This window comes from Gobio gobio (assembly GCF_949357685.1).
Source record: "Gobio gobio genome assembly, chromosome: 6".
NCBI classification, from domain to species: Eukaryota; Metazoa; Chordata; class Actinopteri; order Cypriniformes; family Gobionidae; genus Gobio; species Gobio gobio.
In genome coordinates, this window is record NC_137102.1 from 5,391,734 (window position 1) to 5,410,689 (window position 18,956).

General features: G+C 38.4%; 1 protein-coding gene across 2 annotated transcripts in view; it reads right to left on the reverse strand.

Annotated features, from left to right (window-relative positions):
• Positions 1 to 4,723: 4,723 nt before the first annotated feature.
• rnf220a (ring finger protein 220a) overlaps positions 4,724 to 18,956 on the reverse strand; it is a gene marked incomplete at its 5' end in the record, with an annotated part of 170,342 nt that continues 156,109 nt past the window's right edge. For both annotated transcript variants that reach the window (XM_079820325.1, XM_079820326.1), the window contains 3 exons: positions 4,724 to 6,482; positions 15,760 to 15,834; positions 18,457 to 18,565. In XM_079820325.1, the coding sequence (XP_079676451.1) occupies positions 6,411 to 6,482; positions 15,760 to 15,834; positions 18,457 to 18,565 (256 nt within the window). In that variant the 3' untranslated portion in view covers positions 4,724 to 6,410. The remainder of the gene's footprint in view (positions 6,483 to 15,759; positions 15,835 to 18,456; positions 18,566 to 18,956) is intronic.

Genomic DNA, 18,956 nt, shown 5'->3' on the forward strand with positions numbered 1-18,956 from the left:
TTAATGATGATTAATCTATATTTCATTTATTATTTATACATTTAAGAAAGGTGTTTGATCACTATTACATTTCTGTATATGTCTAACAGGGAAGGCCACAGGTAAATATAACATTTATTATTTTGGGTTTATGTAAAGATTGTTTTAAGTTCCCTTAAATTAAAAGTTGTTTTTTTAAAGCCTAATAAATGTTGAAATTGGGAGCTTTCAGTTACTGTATTGTAACGTCATTAATGTTTCATAGAGACATCAGTGATACTGGCCTTCATTCATAAACACATGACATTACAACAAATATTTAAAATATGCTGTCTTTAAATTGTTTTTACATTAATTTGGAGAGTAACTGAAATTACAATATCAAAATATGAAAAACTTGCGATTAATCGCGATTAATTACAGAAAAAATGTGATTAATTAGTTAGTTATTTTAATAGTTATTTTTTTAATCGATTCCCAGCATTTCACTCTAAAAAATGTTGGGTTAAAAATAACCCAAGTTGGGTTGAAAATGGACTAACCCAACAATTGGGTTGTTTTAACCCAGCGGTTGGGTTAAACGTTTGCTTAAAACAACCCAATCGCTGGGTTAAAACAACCCAATTGCTGAGTTAGTCCATTTTCAACCCAACTTGGGTTATTTTTAACCCAGCATTTTTTAGAGTGTACTTATTAACAATCGCTCAAACGTGCCATCATCAAACTACGCCTTTGTTTTGAATAGACGACCTCTAGCGGACGTAAAACTTACATAGTGCAGCTTTAAAAACAGTTAAAAACTTTTTATAGCTCCACCCCTGGTTGCCAAGAATAACTTTGTGACCAAAAGCAGTGAAAGTCTGCAACCAACACAGGGAATGAAATCCGTCTCTATCCATTTATGGTCAAATGGAACTAATGCACAACCAGTCATTTTTCTGGCTGATGTTTATTGGCTTCCTGAATAATATGACAATGCAGGTTGAAGGCACTCTGGAGATGCTATTTTGCAGCACTAAACCTGGAAGAGCAATTAAAAAATATGCCAGATGGTCAAACATTTCAACATTCCTCAATTTCCTCCTGCAGTGCATAACAAAATACCCAAAGCCTTTTTTTTTTTTTTTTTTTTTCTTCTGTCAAGCACCTTGAGTGGATCGATCTTCTAAAGAGGCTGAGGAGAGGAGAGGCTCCTAATTGAATGAGTTGTACAAGCACTTCAACCAGGAAGTAGCGGACGCTGAAGGGGAGGAGACACGGTAAAATTCCCACATGAAGGTGTAAATTACCAGCCAATGCAATCGAGGAATTACCCAACGCGACAGAGAAGGCCTGTCCTATTGATTGGTCAGCGGAGATGTTTGTAAACTGCCTATAATGGCCCCCACACTTTATACTCCCCATCAGGGATGGCTTTGACCTCCAAAAGCAATTTCTATAGATCTGCTTCCACTCATCTGGCTTCTTCCTGGTTCCAGCGCCACTCAGGCCACAGGGTGGGCCGTAACCTGAGCTCGGCCCGCGGCCCGCCTAATGCACTCTATGGATCGCGCTGATGTCTGGAACACAAAGCCTTGACAGTAAGTAAAGACTTGGGTTAGATGCTGGAGAGGTGAGATGATCCAACCGCAGTTACATTCTTCAACCACTACATAGGAGACGCATTACCACCTCCAGCCCAGACCCCATTCTGACCTCTGGAAACCATTAAACCCCTGCGAGGAATCACCAATACTGGTGTAACAACATGGATGTCAACAGATATCAGACGCCTCAGGGGCTCAAACTGGAAAGAGGGTGACCGTTCAGAAGTTTGGGGATGTTTTATATTTAACCTCACCAAACCTGAAGTATTATTACAATTGAAATGAACGGTTTTCTTTTTAAAATATATTTTAAAATGTAATTTATTCCTGTGATGGCAAAGCAGAATTTCTTTGGCAACCGTTTTCAGTGTCACATGATCCTCCAGACATTATTCTAATAGGCTGATTTGGTGCTCAGGAAACATTTATTATCATGCTGTTTAAAAGTATGAATTTCTAAAATAAAATAAAAAACGTATTGATCCCAAACTTTTGAATAGTATTTGCTAAAGGCTTAAAAAAAAACCTAAAACACACACACACAAAAAAAGCTACGTTTATGTATTCGTTTTAATAATTTGACACTTGATATGTCTCTCGCACATTATTAACAAGTCTTAAAAAATACAGTATAGCTGCTTTATATTTTAGGAAGGGGGTCCTAGTTTAAGGTGATCAGTTTTCTGAAATGGAAACGGGACATTTTCTATTTGAGTGGCCAAAATATCACTAAAATCTCATTTGTTATCTTTTAATTAAAAAACAGACCCAATACATTTTTGAATGTTTTTGTTGTTGTTGTTGTGGGCCTATATTATTATTAACATGAATAACTATTATGATTTAGTTTGATTATATACTGGATTTATTTAATACAATTCAACGGACCCGCAAAAAACAAACAAAAAAACAATGAAAAGTTAATAGTAGGTTAACCATTGTAAATAACAAGCAGTTCAAAACAATATTATAACATCTTAACAAAAACACATTACAAAAATAAAACTATTTAACAAATATTTTAACATTTTACAATTGTATTTAATATTTTAATTTTCACAAGTTTACACTAATTACTTTTACATTTTTTACAGAACATTACTTTTTTTTTTACTTCAAATGTTACGTTTGTGAACTTGAAAATAACGTTATTTCACATTTTAGGCTTATTTTAAGCATAAAGTATTCTGCACATGTATTTGTTGGCAAGTATAATTGTCTAGGGTTTTTTATAGTTAAGATGTGTGGTCGTACTGCTTTGTGAATGCGACAAAACATAAAAATAAAAACAATCCCGCACCCCGCTGAGGCTCTGTTATAAAGCAAATACAAACAGTATTACTTTCCTTTAACAATAGTTAGGATGTTACTACCATGAAAGCAATAACCATGTTTTTTTTTATATTTGACGATAACGGCGCTCTGCTCTCGGTTACGTTCTTCAAGTAGAGTCAGCGTAACTCACAGCGCCATCTTCTGGTGAAAATAATCACTACACGATTGTTCCTATACTCAGCAGCAGCTGCTGTATGTTGGTCGGGAGCTTTTTTTTTTGCAATATAACCACAGGTTGTTTTGAACGAGCTGTAAAACGGGGACATTTCCAGGGACAGAACGCCCAAAACCGGGACTGTCCCTGAAAAACAGGGACATTTGGTGACCCTTATTCTAGTTGGGATTTGTTGGAATTGAGAAGTCTCTGATTTGCCGAATTAAAATGGCCTCACTTGTATGTGCACCGTAATTACAGGGATAGTTCACCCACAAATGAAAATTAGCCCATGATTTACTCTCCCTCAAGTCATCCGAGGTGTGTATGACATTCTTCTTTCAGACGAACACAATCAGAGTTATATTAAAAATGTTCAGGCTAATCCAAGCATTATAATGGCAGTAATACTTGCTTGGTTTTTGAAGTCCATAAAAAATCCATCTGTCTGTCAAATAACTGCTCCACGCGGTGTTAATAAAGGCCTTCTGAAGCGAATCGACTTGTTTGTGTAAGAAAAATATCCATATTTAAATTTTTTTCTATGGCTCTGCATCAGCCGTCCCCGCGCCATCACTTCCGGCGAATAAGATCAAAATACCAGCGCGATCATAGATATATACATAGATTCCTCTTTAGTGCCTGCACGGATCAGTCGAATGAGGCATCTACGTTTATATATCTTTGATCGCACCAGTATTTTGACCTTATTCGCCGGAAGTTATGGCGCTGGGAATACTAGATGACATTCGTCTGATAAGAGGTAAACAAATAACATAAATACTGTTGGGTTTCTCGCAGAAACCGATCGTTTCGTGTCTTAAGACATCAATGTGTCACCACGAGCCGCAGGGTTTAATAAGGATTCGTATATGTCGATGTGTTTTTGCTCTCATACTCTAAAATATCCCCATTGACATCATTATACGACTATCACACTGTTAAAAATCTTCATTTGTGTGCGACTGAAGAAACAAAAACACCTACATCTCGGATGTCCTGGGATAAACAGAATCATTTCTTTTTTGGGTGAACTATCCCTTTAAGTCCATAAACTGGAACAACATAACTGCTGTTTACTTACAGGTTCTGCAAGCTTGTTTCCTTCCAAAAGAAAGCCACAAACGCTTCCAACAACTCCTGCTGATTTTCCAACATATCTATCAGCACTTTACAGGCATCTGAAAGTGTTTAAAGGCCCTGCTACCGTTTGCTCCTCACATCATGAACCTGGAGTTTGGCCTCGGATCAGACGGTGTACCGAAGAGGTAATTACATCTTGAAATTTTCATTACAGTCCTTAATGTTTAAAGTGCTTGCGCTTTGATACAGCTGTTCAGGTAAAACATCACCTGTGGATTTAGCCTCCAGATGGCAGAATAGAGCGTTTCCTTTCTTCCAAAAGGGTCCAAAATTAGGTCCAGAAAGATGCACTAAGTGTCAGAGATGGTATAAAATCAATGGGGTCGTCTCAAAACCTCATCATTATCTCTACCGGATGCAGTGTAATGCATACCGAAATGAGAAATTACAATGCCTTCGGAAGTTGTTTTGCTGCCTGAAACTCAATGGACATCGACTGATGTACTTCAACAGCTACATCAGCAGATGATGACCAGCTTCACATCTACAGCACCCAGTGAATGAAGCCAGCAAATGATGACCAGTTCAGATTTACAGTCATTTAATTGATGTCAAATGTAGCTTACAAACGGGAAAGACACGTACCATTTTCAAGAATATACAAGGACACAAATCATATCATCACACAATCATCTTGTGCAATCTGTCATCTTTGGGGCAGGAACGAATTGTTCGGCAAAGGAAGAATACAAAGAGTCAACCCTAATACTTCTTCACGACCTGTATTTTACAAAATATCGGAACGGCTCTTGACCCAGCCATTGTGAAGATTTAAAGAACAGTGAAATAAGTTATAACAAATGCAACATTTGACTGTTTATTGTGGTGTTGGGTTCAGCAATGACCTTTCATTTCTTCCTTTTTTTTGCGCTTACATCAATACAGAAATCACAGAATACATAGATGTACAAATATAAAGCACACGGTCTCACTCCTAAGGGAAAAGGTGAGCAGTCAGTCAGTCAGCCAGTCAGGGACACGAGTTGAGACTCATCCAGTTCATTCTTTGAGAGAGAAAAAAAAAGGTTTGCCATGACGTTTCAGAGAGGAAATATGAACGTAAATGAGACGTCTATGTATAAAAATCCCTTTCTGAGGGAAGAAACTGATGATATGCAATCGGTCAGGGGTCTTAATACTGTGTGTTCAATGGAACAAGCAATAATCCCAATTGTTTGTAACAGACAGATGGCATTCTGTTGAAAAACTGCTGAGAAATGAGGGTGAATAAAAGCAAATTTCTTCCAAAAAAAAAAAAAAAAACGCAACTTTCCCTTGTTTCAGGATTAAATCTACAGTTTTTACTGTATATTTCAATGAAAAATGTACACCTAAATCTTTTAAGTCCTAGTTCGAGTAGTTTATTATTATTATTACTTAAATTTCTTCCTGTACAATGAAATACAACTTCAACTTCAAGACAACAACATCTGCTTTAAAAATACAGAGGGTTTTCTTTTCTTTTTTCTTTTGTTTTTTTAAATTCACCAAGATTGAAACATATGCCCTTCCCTCCCGACCCAAACCACCACCACCACCAACTAAAACGGGACTTTTATTCAATATATATTTCTGTATGTGTGTGCACGTGTGTATACAAGCGTGTTTTGTTCTCTATGTCATTTACTCACAACACTGTAAACATACAGAGACTATTATACATGTGCTTGCACTGATTCATTGAATTTGGTTGACATGACTAGAAGAACACCACAAAAAGAAGTAATGTTTTGGGGTGAATGAGAACACAATGGAGAATCCATATTGAGGGGTTCTGGTCCGTTAAAGTCTCCTCCTCTTATCGCCAGGCTGATGTTTTCCGGTTGGGTTGGTGAAGAAGTTGCCACCGAGTGCAAAAGTGGGAGACTAAGAGCAGCAGCAGTGCAGGTGGAGGGACAGAAGGAGTTCTCTTTTCATCATCTGAGAAGAGCAGGTTCCTCATCTTACTTTGGAGAGGGTGGACCATGGACCAACACCAGAGGGAGGCGGGTGGGCTCTTTACACAAGCAATTATAGAGGAGGACCGAGTCTGTGCAGTCCTCATTAGTCCTATGCTTGTGAAGTCCGCTCCCCATTGGAGTCAGTGTGAGTCTGTGCTCGTGCCTCTCATGGTCAGACGATAGTTCACTCCCTCAGGCGGTGGGGAAACCAAAAACACTAGCGCAAATGGAAGCGAAAAGTAAAACGAAACAAAAGAATCCGGCCCTTATTCTTCACAAATAGACACGTCTGAGGTCCCCTGGTGATGTGATGGTGTTGCATTGTGGGCAGAGTTTCTTGTTTCCCTATATGGAGAGAAAGACAAAAACAATAAGAGTGAGAAGGTGGTCATTTCCATTTGAAAATGCTATCAAAGTTGCTTTTCGAGCACAAGCAACGACCGTTCATAAAGTTTTAGGTTAGCAAGTTTTCCCGCACAGATTTTTAAAAGAAGAAGGCACCAAGGCTGCATTTATTTGATTAAAAAAATAGTACATTATTGTGAATATTGTGACATATTAAAATTAGTGCTGTCAAATTGATTAATCACATCCAAAATAGAAGTTTGTATGTACATAGAATATGTGTGTACTGTATAATTATTATGTATATATAAATACTACGGCTGCACGATTAATCGAAATCGAACCGTAATTGCGATTTGGCTTATGTGCGATTATAAAAGCGCTAAGGCTGTGATTTTGATGAAATAAATATATGCCCAGTGTGTCAGTGAAGATCAGGATTAAAAAAACACTGCTCCGTCTGAAAGCACTGCGAGTTTGAGTCGCTTATAACGTGCGTTTGAAAAAGCAACATGCGTCAAACATCTTCACAAACTAGTTATGTGAAGCGTTCATAAACCGGTTCAACAAAATACAGCGTTTAATAACACGTTTAACTCGCTTCATATGGTCAGTCGAGTGATTGTTAGCTGATGTGGCTTCTCATCAATCAGCACTGAATACTTTATTATTATGAAAATACCCGAGAAGGCTTGAAGAACTCAAATACACCATTTCTTGATGTTTAATCAAAGTGTTTCTATCTCCTTTTTATTCAGCTACAGCGCTAGTTTCACATTCGAGATTTCCTGAAAACGATTACTTCTCTGAGGCAAATGTGGCGTTTCTTCTCGAGGTCGCCCTCTGGCTTCAGTATGAATCAAACTTTTGGGTAAAAAATAAGAAAAATTACACTTCTCTCTAAATAAATCTATGACAATCCATGTTTTACTTCAATGTACAGGAGTTTTTTCCCCCCACAGTGAATGCATAAGAGGCTCATAATTCATATTAAAAGACATATACTTTAAGAAATTGATATCACAGATAAAAAGCACAGATTTTAATAATATTTATTTTCTTCCAATAAATCCTTAGTCTTTTCTAATGATTTTAGTCATAGGCTGTCAGCATATTAACAGGCAACCCAGGAGTTTTTTTTGTAAAATAAGTTTTCTGTAAAACATAAATATCATAATTATATTGTTATTTTTATTCTTAAATACTCTATTTTTATTTTTTAATAATGAAAATGTTACTGTAATAGTAATATTTATATTTAGCTAATACTAATTATAATTAGTCATATTAATATATAAACAAAACGTTATAAACACACTTTTCATTTGTAAAAAAAAAAAAAATAATTACATTTTAAAATCGCAATTAGATATTTTCCCCAAATCGTGCAGCCCTAAGAAATACACAAACATGCATGTATACATTTAAGATTTTTAAAAAAATATTTATATATTAAATATATACATATACAGTATTTCTTAAAAACATACGTGTGTATTTAAATATACATAATTATACACAGTACACACATATATTATGTAAACAAACTTTTATTTTGGATGCGAATAATCGATTTGACAGCACTAAATACTTTTTTTTTTCTAGTTTAATATATATTAAAATATGATTTACTCCTGTTATGGCAAAGCTGAATTCCCAGCATCATTACTCCAGTCTTCATTCAGTGTCACATGATCCTTTTAAAAAAAATTCATTCTAATTTGCTGATTTGGTGCTCAAGTAACAGAGCAGTTTGTAGTGTACTTTAATAGTGTATGTATGTAGACGTAAAAAACATTTTTTTGGCCTTACTCGGGCAGCCCACCCTGTTCGACAAGCATGCGCCTTTCCCACTACCACTCTGATGTTCAGCCAGTACCCATAAAGCCTGCACCATTAAAAGCAGGAGAACAGCGGGAAGAGGTAGAGGAGGAGGAAGGTGAGCTGTGTGGTCTGCTGTCTGCACCACACACACATGCTGAACATCACAGGATCTGCTCTTAAAGTCTCTTAAACTGTATACTCAGCTTCATAAAACACCACAACACTTGATGGAGACCTAGAAGGCAAGGCATGAGAGGAATAAAATCCTCAATATACAAATATAGTTGTATATTGTGTATATAACTGTGTATGTGACAAATAAAACTCTTGAATCTTGAATCTTGAATCTCACGTTTGTCACGTGCCGCCTCTAGAAACGATCCCAAACGTCTGCTGAAGTTCAGACAGTGACGTTACTGTGAGGAATCTTGCAACCATTGCCGATCATGTCCTCGTGTAACCTTCTCGCACATGTGCCAGTGATCACACACACAGCGTATTTCTCCTCCTCGTGCACATGAAGCGCACGGCTACAGATCATATAGGAACTGACACTTTTAGGGGTGTTTAATCGTTAAACACCATTGTTAGGCTGCATTAACTAGGTCAGCCGGAACCGGGAACACTTCCCATAACAGCTGATGTACCCGTTACATCATCAGAAGAATGGCATCTACGCTAATGATAGTCTCTCTGTTTTCCCGAGGTTTACTGCAGTCAGCCGGATCCGGGCCGTATCCAGATCAGATGGTGGACCTGCGCTCAGAGAAGACCAACACATGACCCTGAAGTGTCTGAGAGACCATGTCAACTAGACTCCCCCTGAAACTGCCTCATCGACATGGCATCCTCAATAAACCCGTCTCCGGCGTGATAACTCCGATCTTTCGATTATTCCTATTTACTAATTGTTTCATCGACACATCATCCTCAATAAACCCGTCTCCGGCGTGATAACTCCGATCTTTCGAATATTCCTATTTAATAATTGTTTAATCGACACATCATCCTCAATAAACCCGTCTCCGGCGTGATGACTCCGATCTTTCGAATATTCCTATTTAATAATTGTTTAATCGACACATCATCCTCAATAAACCCGTCTCCGGCGTGATGACTCCGATCTTTCGATTATTCCTATTTAATAATTGTTTCATCAATACGGCATCCTCAATAAACCCGTCTCCGGCGTGATGACTCCGATCTTTCGATTATTCCTATTTAATAATTGTTTAATCGACACATCATCCTCAATAAACCCGACTCTGGCGTGTTGTCTCCGATCTTTCGATTATTCCTATTTAATAATTGTTTCATCAATACGGCATCCTCAATAAACCCGTCTCCGGCGTGATGACTCCGATCTTTCGATTATTCCTATTTAATAATTGTTTAATCGACACATCATCCTCAATAAACCCGTCTCCGGCGTGATGACTCCGATCTTTCGATTATTCCTATTTAATAATTGTTTCATCAATACGGCATCCTCAATAAACCCGTCTCCGGCGTGATGACTCCGATCTTTCGATTATTCCTATTTAATAATTGTTTAATCGACACATCATCCTCAATAAACCCGACTCTGGCGTGTTGTCTCCGATCTTTCGATTATTCCTATTTAATAATTGTTTCATCGACACATCATCCTCAATAAACCCGTCTCCGGCATGATAACTCCGATCTTTCGAATATTCCTATTTAATAATTGTTTCATCAATACGGCATCCTCAATAAACCCGTCTCCGGCGTGATGACTCCGATCTTTCGATTATTCCTATTTACTAATTGTTTAATCGACACATCATCCTCAATAAACCCGTCTCTGGCGTGTTGTCTCCGATCTTTCGAATATTGCATTTTAATAATTGCCTCATCGACACATCTTCCTCAATAAACCCGTCTCCAGCATGATGACTCCGATCTTTCGATTATTCCTATTTACTAATTGTTTCATCGACACATCATCCTCAATAAACCAGTCTCTGGCGTGTTGGCTCCGATCTTTCGAATATACCGATCTATTATGACCTCTGACCTGTAAAGTTGCCAGAATAATAATCATACGCTGTTTGTTAATTGGCCAGAGGAGAACTGGCACCCCGACTGAGCCTGGTTTCTCCCAAGGTTTATTTTTCTCCATTATTCCCCTGATGGGGTTTTGGTTTCCTTGCCACTGTTGCCTCTGGCTTGGCGTGCTCAGTTGGGGACACTACATTTTTCAACTAAATATCCAAATAAATCTAATTATTAAACTAAATTAACCATATAAACGAAATGACTGATCTAAAGCCCACATTGTCACTGTATGATAATTGAAATGAACTGATGACATCGCCGTTTTCTCCAGAACGACTGAATAAAATTCTGTTGCATTATTTTCCTGTCTAACACTGTGAAGCTGCTTTGAAACAATCTGCATTGTTAAAAGCGCTATATAAATAAAGTTGACTTGACTTTAAACGTACAGGACTTTTGACCCAGATTAGCAAACTGAGGGAGCAGTAAGGGTGCCAAAGTGTGAACCCTGCAGTGTGCCTTCACATCTAACTGTAAAGAGGATTTGTGGCTCCATATGAACGGGTTCATGGCTAGGGCACCAGAACCCGGTGCGCTGATCCTGCCTGCACAGGCTGAAGGAGATCCAGCAACACTACTCCGCTTGTTGTGCTGTAACAATGGCCTCTACCTTTAGATGGCGAATGTGCAAATAATCATAATGGTTTCAAATTCAACATCATGGTCTGACTATGCGAGTGGTTTATTTTGATGTGGCCGGCATATTCCCAACATTTAGTGAGTCATGTTCATTTACCTTTTTTTTGTTAACCCTTAATCACCCCTTGAATGTCCAGCTGACCCCACTGGACTTTTCCTTCATTTTTAAAAAGTGTTCCCTTCATCTCAGGGGTATGAGACTCTGTGACTTTTCCTAAATAATCTATCTTAACATGCACAAACAAATCTGGGCTTGATTTGGTTGTTTTAAAGGTGTGTACATTTTTTTTTTTTTTACCATTTAAGGTCCTCGGAGTCCGACTGACCCCACATTGAAAATGAATGGAAAAATTTAAATAAAAAAAACCCAATTTTTTTTCACTTTGTCACAAAAATAAAACAAAATCCAATATAAATCTGAAAATTTCTACATTTAAATCAAGGTCTGGTCCTAGAGCATAAACACAAAGTGGAACAAACTTTCTATCTCTCTCTCTTACACACACACACACACACACACACACACACACACACACACGCGCGCACACACACACACACACACACACACACACACACACACACACACACACACACACACACACACACACACACACACACACACACACACACACACACACACACACACACACACACACACACACACACACACACACACACACACACACACACACACACACACACACACACGTGACTGCAACAGAGAGAACATTTTTATAGAAATTGGCAAATACAATCAACAATTCAACTACAATCAACTAATACTAGAGCACAAATGCAACATGCATGTTCACACACACACACACACACACACACACACACACACACACACACACACACACACACACACACACACACACACACACACACACACACACACACACACACACACACACACACACACACACACACACACACACACACACACACACACACACACACACACACACACAAAATCAATGAAGTGAAAATGAAGTCCCTATGGACCTCTGCTGGATATATGTGGTCATTGCACTTTCTTTCTATAATTCCTAAGGTTTTTCCACAAACCTGCAGATGGCAGTATTCTATCCCTAACACATAGAACAATGTCCAAAAACAATTTAGATTTAATTAAGATCATCATTTAAGTGATTTTGTCATAAAAAAATAAATTTTTAATGAGCCAATTTATGGCCTAATTAAGTAATTGTGCAGTAAATAGGTAAAAAACTACCAAATATCCACAAAAACACAGCATAAATGTAAAGTTGAGAAGTAAATAAAAAAAAAGATATATAGTTTTCCATGTAAAAAATGTATATTTCCTTATGCAATCGCTCTGTAGATGTTTGGGGTCTATCTGATCGTAAACCTTACTTGATGGGTGATTAAAGCGAGAAGTAAAACCCGAAGCAGTGTAGCAACAAAAACTCCAGTGTGCTTTCCTCCATACCAACAATCCCCCAGACACAAAGGAGACCCGAGATTTGGTTTCTTTGTTCTGGGAAGCAGGAGTTTACCTAGTTTTAATGAGCGTGGGCAGGTCATGGACTAAACGCGGGCTCCTCGCATCAGTGGCGGGTGGCTGCTGCGCTCCATTAGATTCATAAAACAAGGCTGACGCTAACCAAATTACACGCATTTACTTTGATCAAGACGCAAGGAGCCCCGCCGTGCTACTTTTATTGCTGTCTTTAGGCAACAATTTTAATGCCTGCATTACTAACAATCCGCGGTGGCAGCGCGGGCTGGCTCTGTTCCTTCTTGCCAGCGAGCCGTGCACAGAAAGCCCTGTGATAAGCGGAGATGGAAGGAGCTGATTTAATATATAGCATATTGGAAAACGTCTGAGGCTGGGAAACATTTCCTTATTAATTGTTTCCGTGTGGTGACAGAATGTGTTAGCGGCTAATGAGAGTGGGCTCCCTGAGGAAGACTGGCTAAAACCGCTTAGAGACAGAGAAGAGGAAGAGCCAGTGAGTGTAAGTGTGGGGATTACAACCGGACAAGTGGAGGCAAACGCAATTCTGATGATAAGAGGTGCGTAGAACACCAACACCATCTAAAGGGATTTACAAACCTGGAGCGCTACGTGACGAATCTCACAGGTCTGGTCGAGATGAACTCTTCAACCTACACTATAGCCACAGCATTATTAAAATAAACTACTCCATTAACCACTTTATACACTGGCCTCGGTCATGATAGAAGGTTTGGGCTCTCCGATATGTACCCGCTTTTCATAATTTACACCAGCCACAACTGCAATAACCATATTCACTGATACACCTCAGTGTGAAAAACGCACATAGGCATGACTTAAAGCAAACCAAGGGCGAGCTTCTGATGTGTTATGTGTTTCCCTTCAAATATGACATCCCATGTGAGGGTATGATATGATAATAAATCAAGCAATTCATAAAATATTTACTTTTTTTTTAGGGATGCACAGAATGTTCGGCAACCGAAAATAAGTGATTATACTCTTATCTTCGAGCAGCTGACAGCATTTGTTTGTGTTTTCTCTTGCTTTTCTTGCCAAATATTAAAGTCGTCAAACTGCCCAACCAAAGAAAACACTCATGACCATGATGGTGACAAAAAAAAGAAGAAAAAAAATTCAACAAAAAAATAAAAAAATGATAAAAACTCAATCAGCTGAACAAAAGATCTTAAATTGGGAGACGTGTGACCTTACTCAGTTAATTGAGTTAAGTGAACTACTTTGTTTAAAAGTTGAGTAAACTCAAAAAAGCTGTGCAGCAAGTTGCCTTACAATTTTAAGTTATGTCAACTTCTCTTTTCTTATAGAAAATAGTAAATGTGAGACCAGTTTACCCATTTCAGCCGCAGCTTCAGGGTCAATTTAGAGTGCAGGGGGCGGGGCTTCAGATTCTAGAGAGCATTTTATTGGACAGTAGATGTGATGAGAAGCTGATGTCATAAAAATCTGCGACCCATTTTAACGGAAGTGAGAGACTGTAAGTGTTGAATGCTTATATCTCCTAAATAGGGATGCACTGAATGTTCGGCAACCAAAAATAACTGAAAAGACCAAATAAATTTTACCGAACAATAACGTTTTTGATGACTTGATCAATTATAGCATCCAGTGTGTGTGAGATGCAGCACATGTTGGAAGTGAGGAAGCATTAAGCCTGGTTTATATGTTCGTCTGACTGCGAACGCCACATCGAGAATAAACAAGGCTTAAAGAAGCTTTAAAGTGTCCGAGATAGACGCACAAATGCCCGTTAGCAGACCCTGTCTAAGCTTCCTCAAATGCAGGCAAGAGCACCCTCAGTTGATACTGTAATGATATATTAGCAAATGCTCCAGTGCATTTTTGTGTCTGTAGAACGTCAAATATATCCATTTACAACGTGACATTGCTGTTGATCTCTTGTACGCAATGGCCAATGTGTTTTAAGTTAGTCAGACTCCACTCACTGCTCAAACAGCCAGAGTTTTTATTCAGTGCTGAGTTATTCAGGTTCACAAAACCTCTCATGAACTAACAAACAAAATTTGATTATGATACCTGTAGGCATAATGGGCCAAAGATAAGATAAGATGGCCAAATAAAAAAATATATATATATTTTTTAAAGTTATTTTGTGCTTTGTTTGTATAATGTATGCTGGAATGCTAAAAATGTTCAGTGTTAAATAAATATTTTTAAATTGTAGTTTTGTAAAAAAAAAAAAAAAAAATCTTTATATATATATATTAAAAGCAAGACAAAATAGTAAAAAAGCTAATTTATGCAATGGTGAAAAAAATGGCAAAATAAATGGAGAAAAAAAAAAAAAGCGCGTTTCGGGATTCGGCTTCGGCCAAGAATTTTCATTTCAGTGCATCCCTCATTTTTTTTGCAAAATTGCAAAAAAAGCATCCAAGTTGCTTTTTGTAACATTCTTGGTCTCTCATTTCAACCCTTCCAAAAATATAATAGAATGTGCATATATTCATGGATAAAAAACTATGTATAATGTGTGAGAAAAATGAGCATGATTTAGCATGTATTTCTTAGCATGTATAGACTGAAAAAAAACACTCAGTATTAGCATATCTTGTTTTTGGCGATTATTAGAGCAACAGTGGCAAAAAAACAATAAAAACTATTTATACTGCTTTCACTTGGAACTAATGGAACTTGAACATGTCATTTAAATAAATAAATCTTTATAAATCTTATATATATATATATATATATATATATATATATATATATATATATATATATATATATATATATATATATATATATATATATATATATATATTATTTTTTTAATATATATTTGTGGCAATAGCCAACAATACATTGTATGGGTCAAAATGATCGATTTTTCTTTTATGCCAAAAATGATTAGGATAATAAGTAAATGTTCCACAAAGATATTTTGTAAGTTTCCTGCCGTAAATATATCAAAAATGTATTATTATTAGTAGTAATATGCATTGCTAAGGACTTCATTTGGACAACCGTAAAGGAGATGTTCTCAATATTTAGATGTTTTTGCACCCTCAGATTCCAGATTTTCAAATATTGTCCTATCCTCACAAACCATACATCAATGGAAAGCTTATTAATTCACTTATTCAGATGATGGTCCAGGGTCCCAAATTAGCCCAAATGTTTAAAACGAAACACATAAAAGCAACAGAACATCTTAAATGGGGGGGGGGGATTCATTAAGGACACACTAATGAGCAAATGTGTCATTCTTACCAGAGTCCTTAGCCAGCATTCTTCACAGTGCACATGCCAACACTGGATGGAGGTGAGTGGCATTGTATAAGCGTCCTGAGGTAGAGACAGACAGAGAGAAACGAACGACAAATGATTAATTTAACCAGGTCAAGTGAACAATTCACATCTACAGCCAACCACATGTACAACAACAGACATCACTAGACAGCACCAGCACAGCAAAGAGCGGCCATGGGAGGCAGGCGGGCGGGCGGGCAGTGAGGGGGCATGGGTCAGGCGGGGTTAGGCCAATGGGAGCACAGAGAGCCTTACCCTCCGGAGTGGGAGCAGCTTCTTAATCCCACTGCTGTCCGTTAGGAAGCCTCTGTACAAACAGTACACGCCGAGCTGCAGGGCCTCTGCGCTCCCCTGCCTCTTGGCCACCTGATTCTTGCCTTCTGCCCCTGTTTGGGGTGGCTTCCGCTGCAGGGATATTCAAGAGCGGTACTGAGAAAACCACCACGGCAGGCACAGACACACACATAAGACCAACGGGTGAAGCTATCGGCCAACACTGAGCAAAGATAAAATGGATGGGAGTTCTGTGGTGTTTTTGCATGAGTGGATATCATGCTAGATAAGTCTAAAACAGAAGGTAACAGTCCAAATAATTAACTGACAATTCATTTATTGGGCTGCTTTACGTCCAATAACCAGCAGGTGGCAGTAGATCACCACTGGGAAACACTCAACACATGAGACCGAAGCAAACAGAAAAATGTCTAATTAAATCATCAAAACATTTACAAGCATCTTTATTAAGGACAATGTTCTCGACAAGGCCACAACTGATCAATCTGGGTGACTTTCTGGATGTTTTATTACATTTAAATGAAACTGAAAAGTCGGGATGGATCTAATCAACCTCCAGACCTACAGTCGCATGATTAGTCAGAACTAGGGGGTCGAACGACTTCCGAGTTTTTCCAAGTCGACATTTATGTGATGAAAGTCGAGTAGAGTAGTCGCTGATGACGTTATTAAAGGGATAGTTCACCCAAAAAATATGTTTTTCTGCTTACCCCTAAGGCATCCAAGATGCAGGTGTCTTCGTTTCTTCAGTAGAACACAAATGAAGATTTTTAACACCAACCGTTGCTGTGTGTCACTCATATAATGCTTGTCAATGGGGTCTAATTCTATTAGGGTAAAAAAACCATGGGACAGACAACTTCAAATTAAACCCTGCGGCTCGTGACGACACATTGATGTCTTAAGACATGAAACGATCGGTTTCTGAGAGAAACCCAACAGTATTTATGCAATTAATTTCACCTCATATCAGACGAACGCTTCAGCTCTCCAAACCGCCATCACTTCCCGTAGGTGAGGTCAAAATTCCGGCCGGGTCATAGATATATATATACATAGATTCCTCATTCGAGCGATCCACGCAGACACTAATGAGGAATCTATGTATATATATCTATGACCCGGCCGGAATTTTGACCTCACCTACAGGAAGTGATGGCAGTCTGGAGAGCTGAAGCGTTCGTCTGATATGAGGTGATATATTTACATAAATACCGTTGGGTTTCTCTCAGAAACCGATCGTTTCGTGTCTTAAGACATCAATGTGTCGTCACGAGCCGCAGGGTTTAATTTGAAGTTGTCTGTCCAGGTTTTTTTTACTCTAATAGAATTAGACCCCATTGACAAGCATTATATGAGTGACACACAGCAACGGTTGGTGTTAAAAATCTTCATTTGTGTTCTACTGAAGAAATGAAGACACCCACATCTTGGATGCCTTAGGGGTAAGCAGATAAACATCAAATTTTCGTTTTTGGGTGAACTATCCCTTTAATAAACAAATAACCCTGAACCTTGAGATGCGAACACAAGTTTTCTTGTGCATGCTATGGCATATATCACAGCGCTGCCCATAAGGTTATTGCTCCTACTACAACAGCTTTTGTATCAGTTCTTTTGTCTTTGCGTCGTTATATTTCTCACAGATTTCTGCTCGTTCTGAATCAGAAACAGATAAAGTAGCACAATAAAGATTATGTAGGCTATATGCATTAGTGGAGAGAGCGATTGCGTGTGAATTAATTCTACTTGCCAGCGTCTCTTTACTAATAAGCTGTGGGTTGTAGTTACTAAGAAATATGTTATAACTTTTCAGTTTTGAAGCTATTTTAGTGATACATCACAGAACAGTGTTGATGCATTTCTGCGCGCGCGCGATCTCCGCGTGATGAGCGAGCTGTGTGTGTGTGTTACAATGCAGCACGCATTTAGAACGGTGATTAACTGACCTGTACAATAAGCGTGCATTCTCCCGATCAATTTTTAGCTTCCAGATGGTATAATCAAGCATGTCTTATTTATTTGTCATTTTTAACTGTTGGAAACAGAGCCTGGCAGCCTGCTTAAAGCGTTAAAGCATTAAAGTCTGGTGCAACCCCTAGCACCTACAGGAATAAAGCTTTAGCATAGATATCCAACAAGATGGCCACTACAGCTAGAAGAACAGAGCCTTATTGTCAGTGTTAATTTTCCAGGCCATGCTAGAGATTGAAGCTGAAGGAGGCAAACCATCACAAAGCTTCAGCCAGCTGGGTGCATGATTGCGGGTGTTAGGTTATATCACCACGGCATGTTATTAAGGATGGGTTATAACCAAACACAACCACATGAACGCGCACAATATTGGCAAGCAAGAGTTCTCACCATGCATATGAGACACTTGTATCGGTCTCCTCTGAGGATTTGCTTCTCCAGTTCTCGTATACGGGCCTTTAGCGCCTCCAGTGTGGTCGCTGTGGAGTCCTCTGTGATCCTGCAGGTTAAAAAACAAAAATGAAAGAAATTCTTTTAAAAGGTTGTGCAGTTTACATTTGCCAAGCTGTTCAGACAAACCTTAAACAGCAAAATTAAAAACAGACGTCCCAACCCCAACAGTGGACCTATGATGCCAAAATGAACTAATATTTTTCACTTTATTGTCCTACCATTTTAATTTCAGATCTCATTAACCAAGAAACTGGGCGGTCACACTGGCAACAGTTCCTCCAACTTCTCACCGCTCAGGCCTTCGCTAAGCATCCCTCAGACAAATGTCTTTCAGCTGCTGAATGTATATTTAACACTGTCCACAGCATATGAACTTGCAATAACTAAATCAATATGGCAACCATTGATTGTGCGGCAAGGCGCTTGGCGAGATGTTT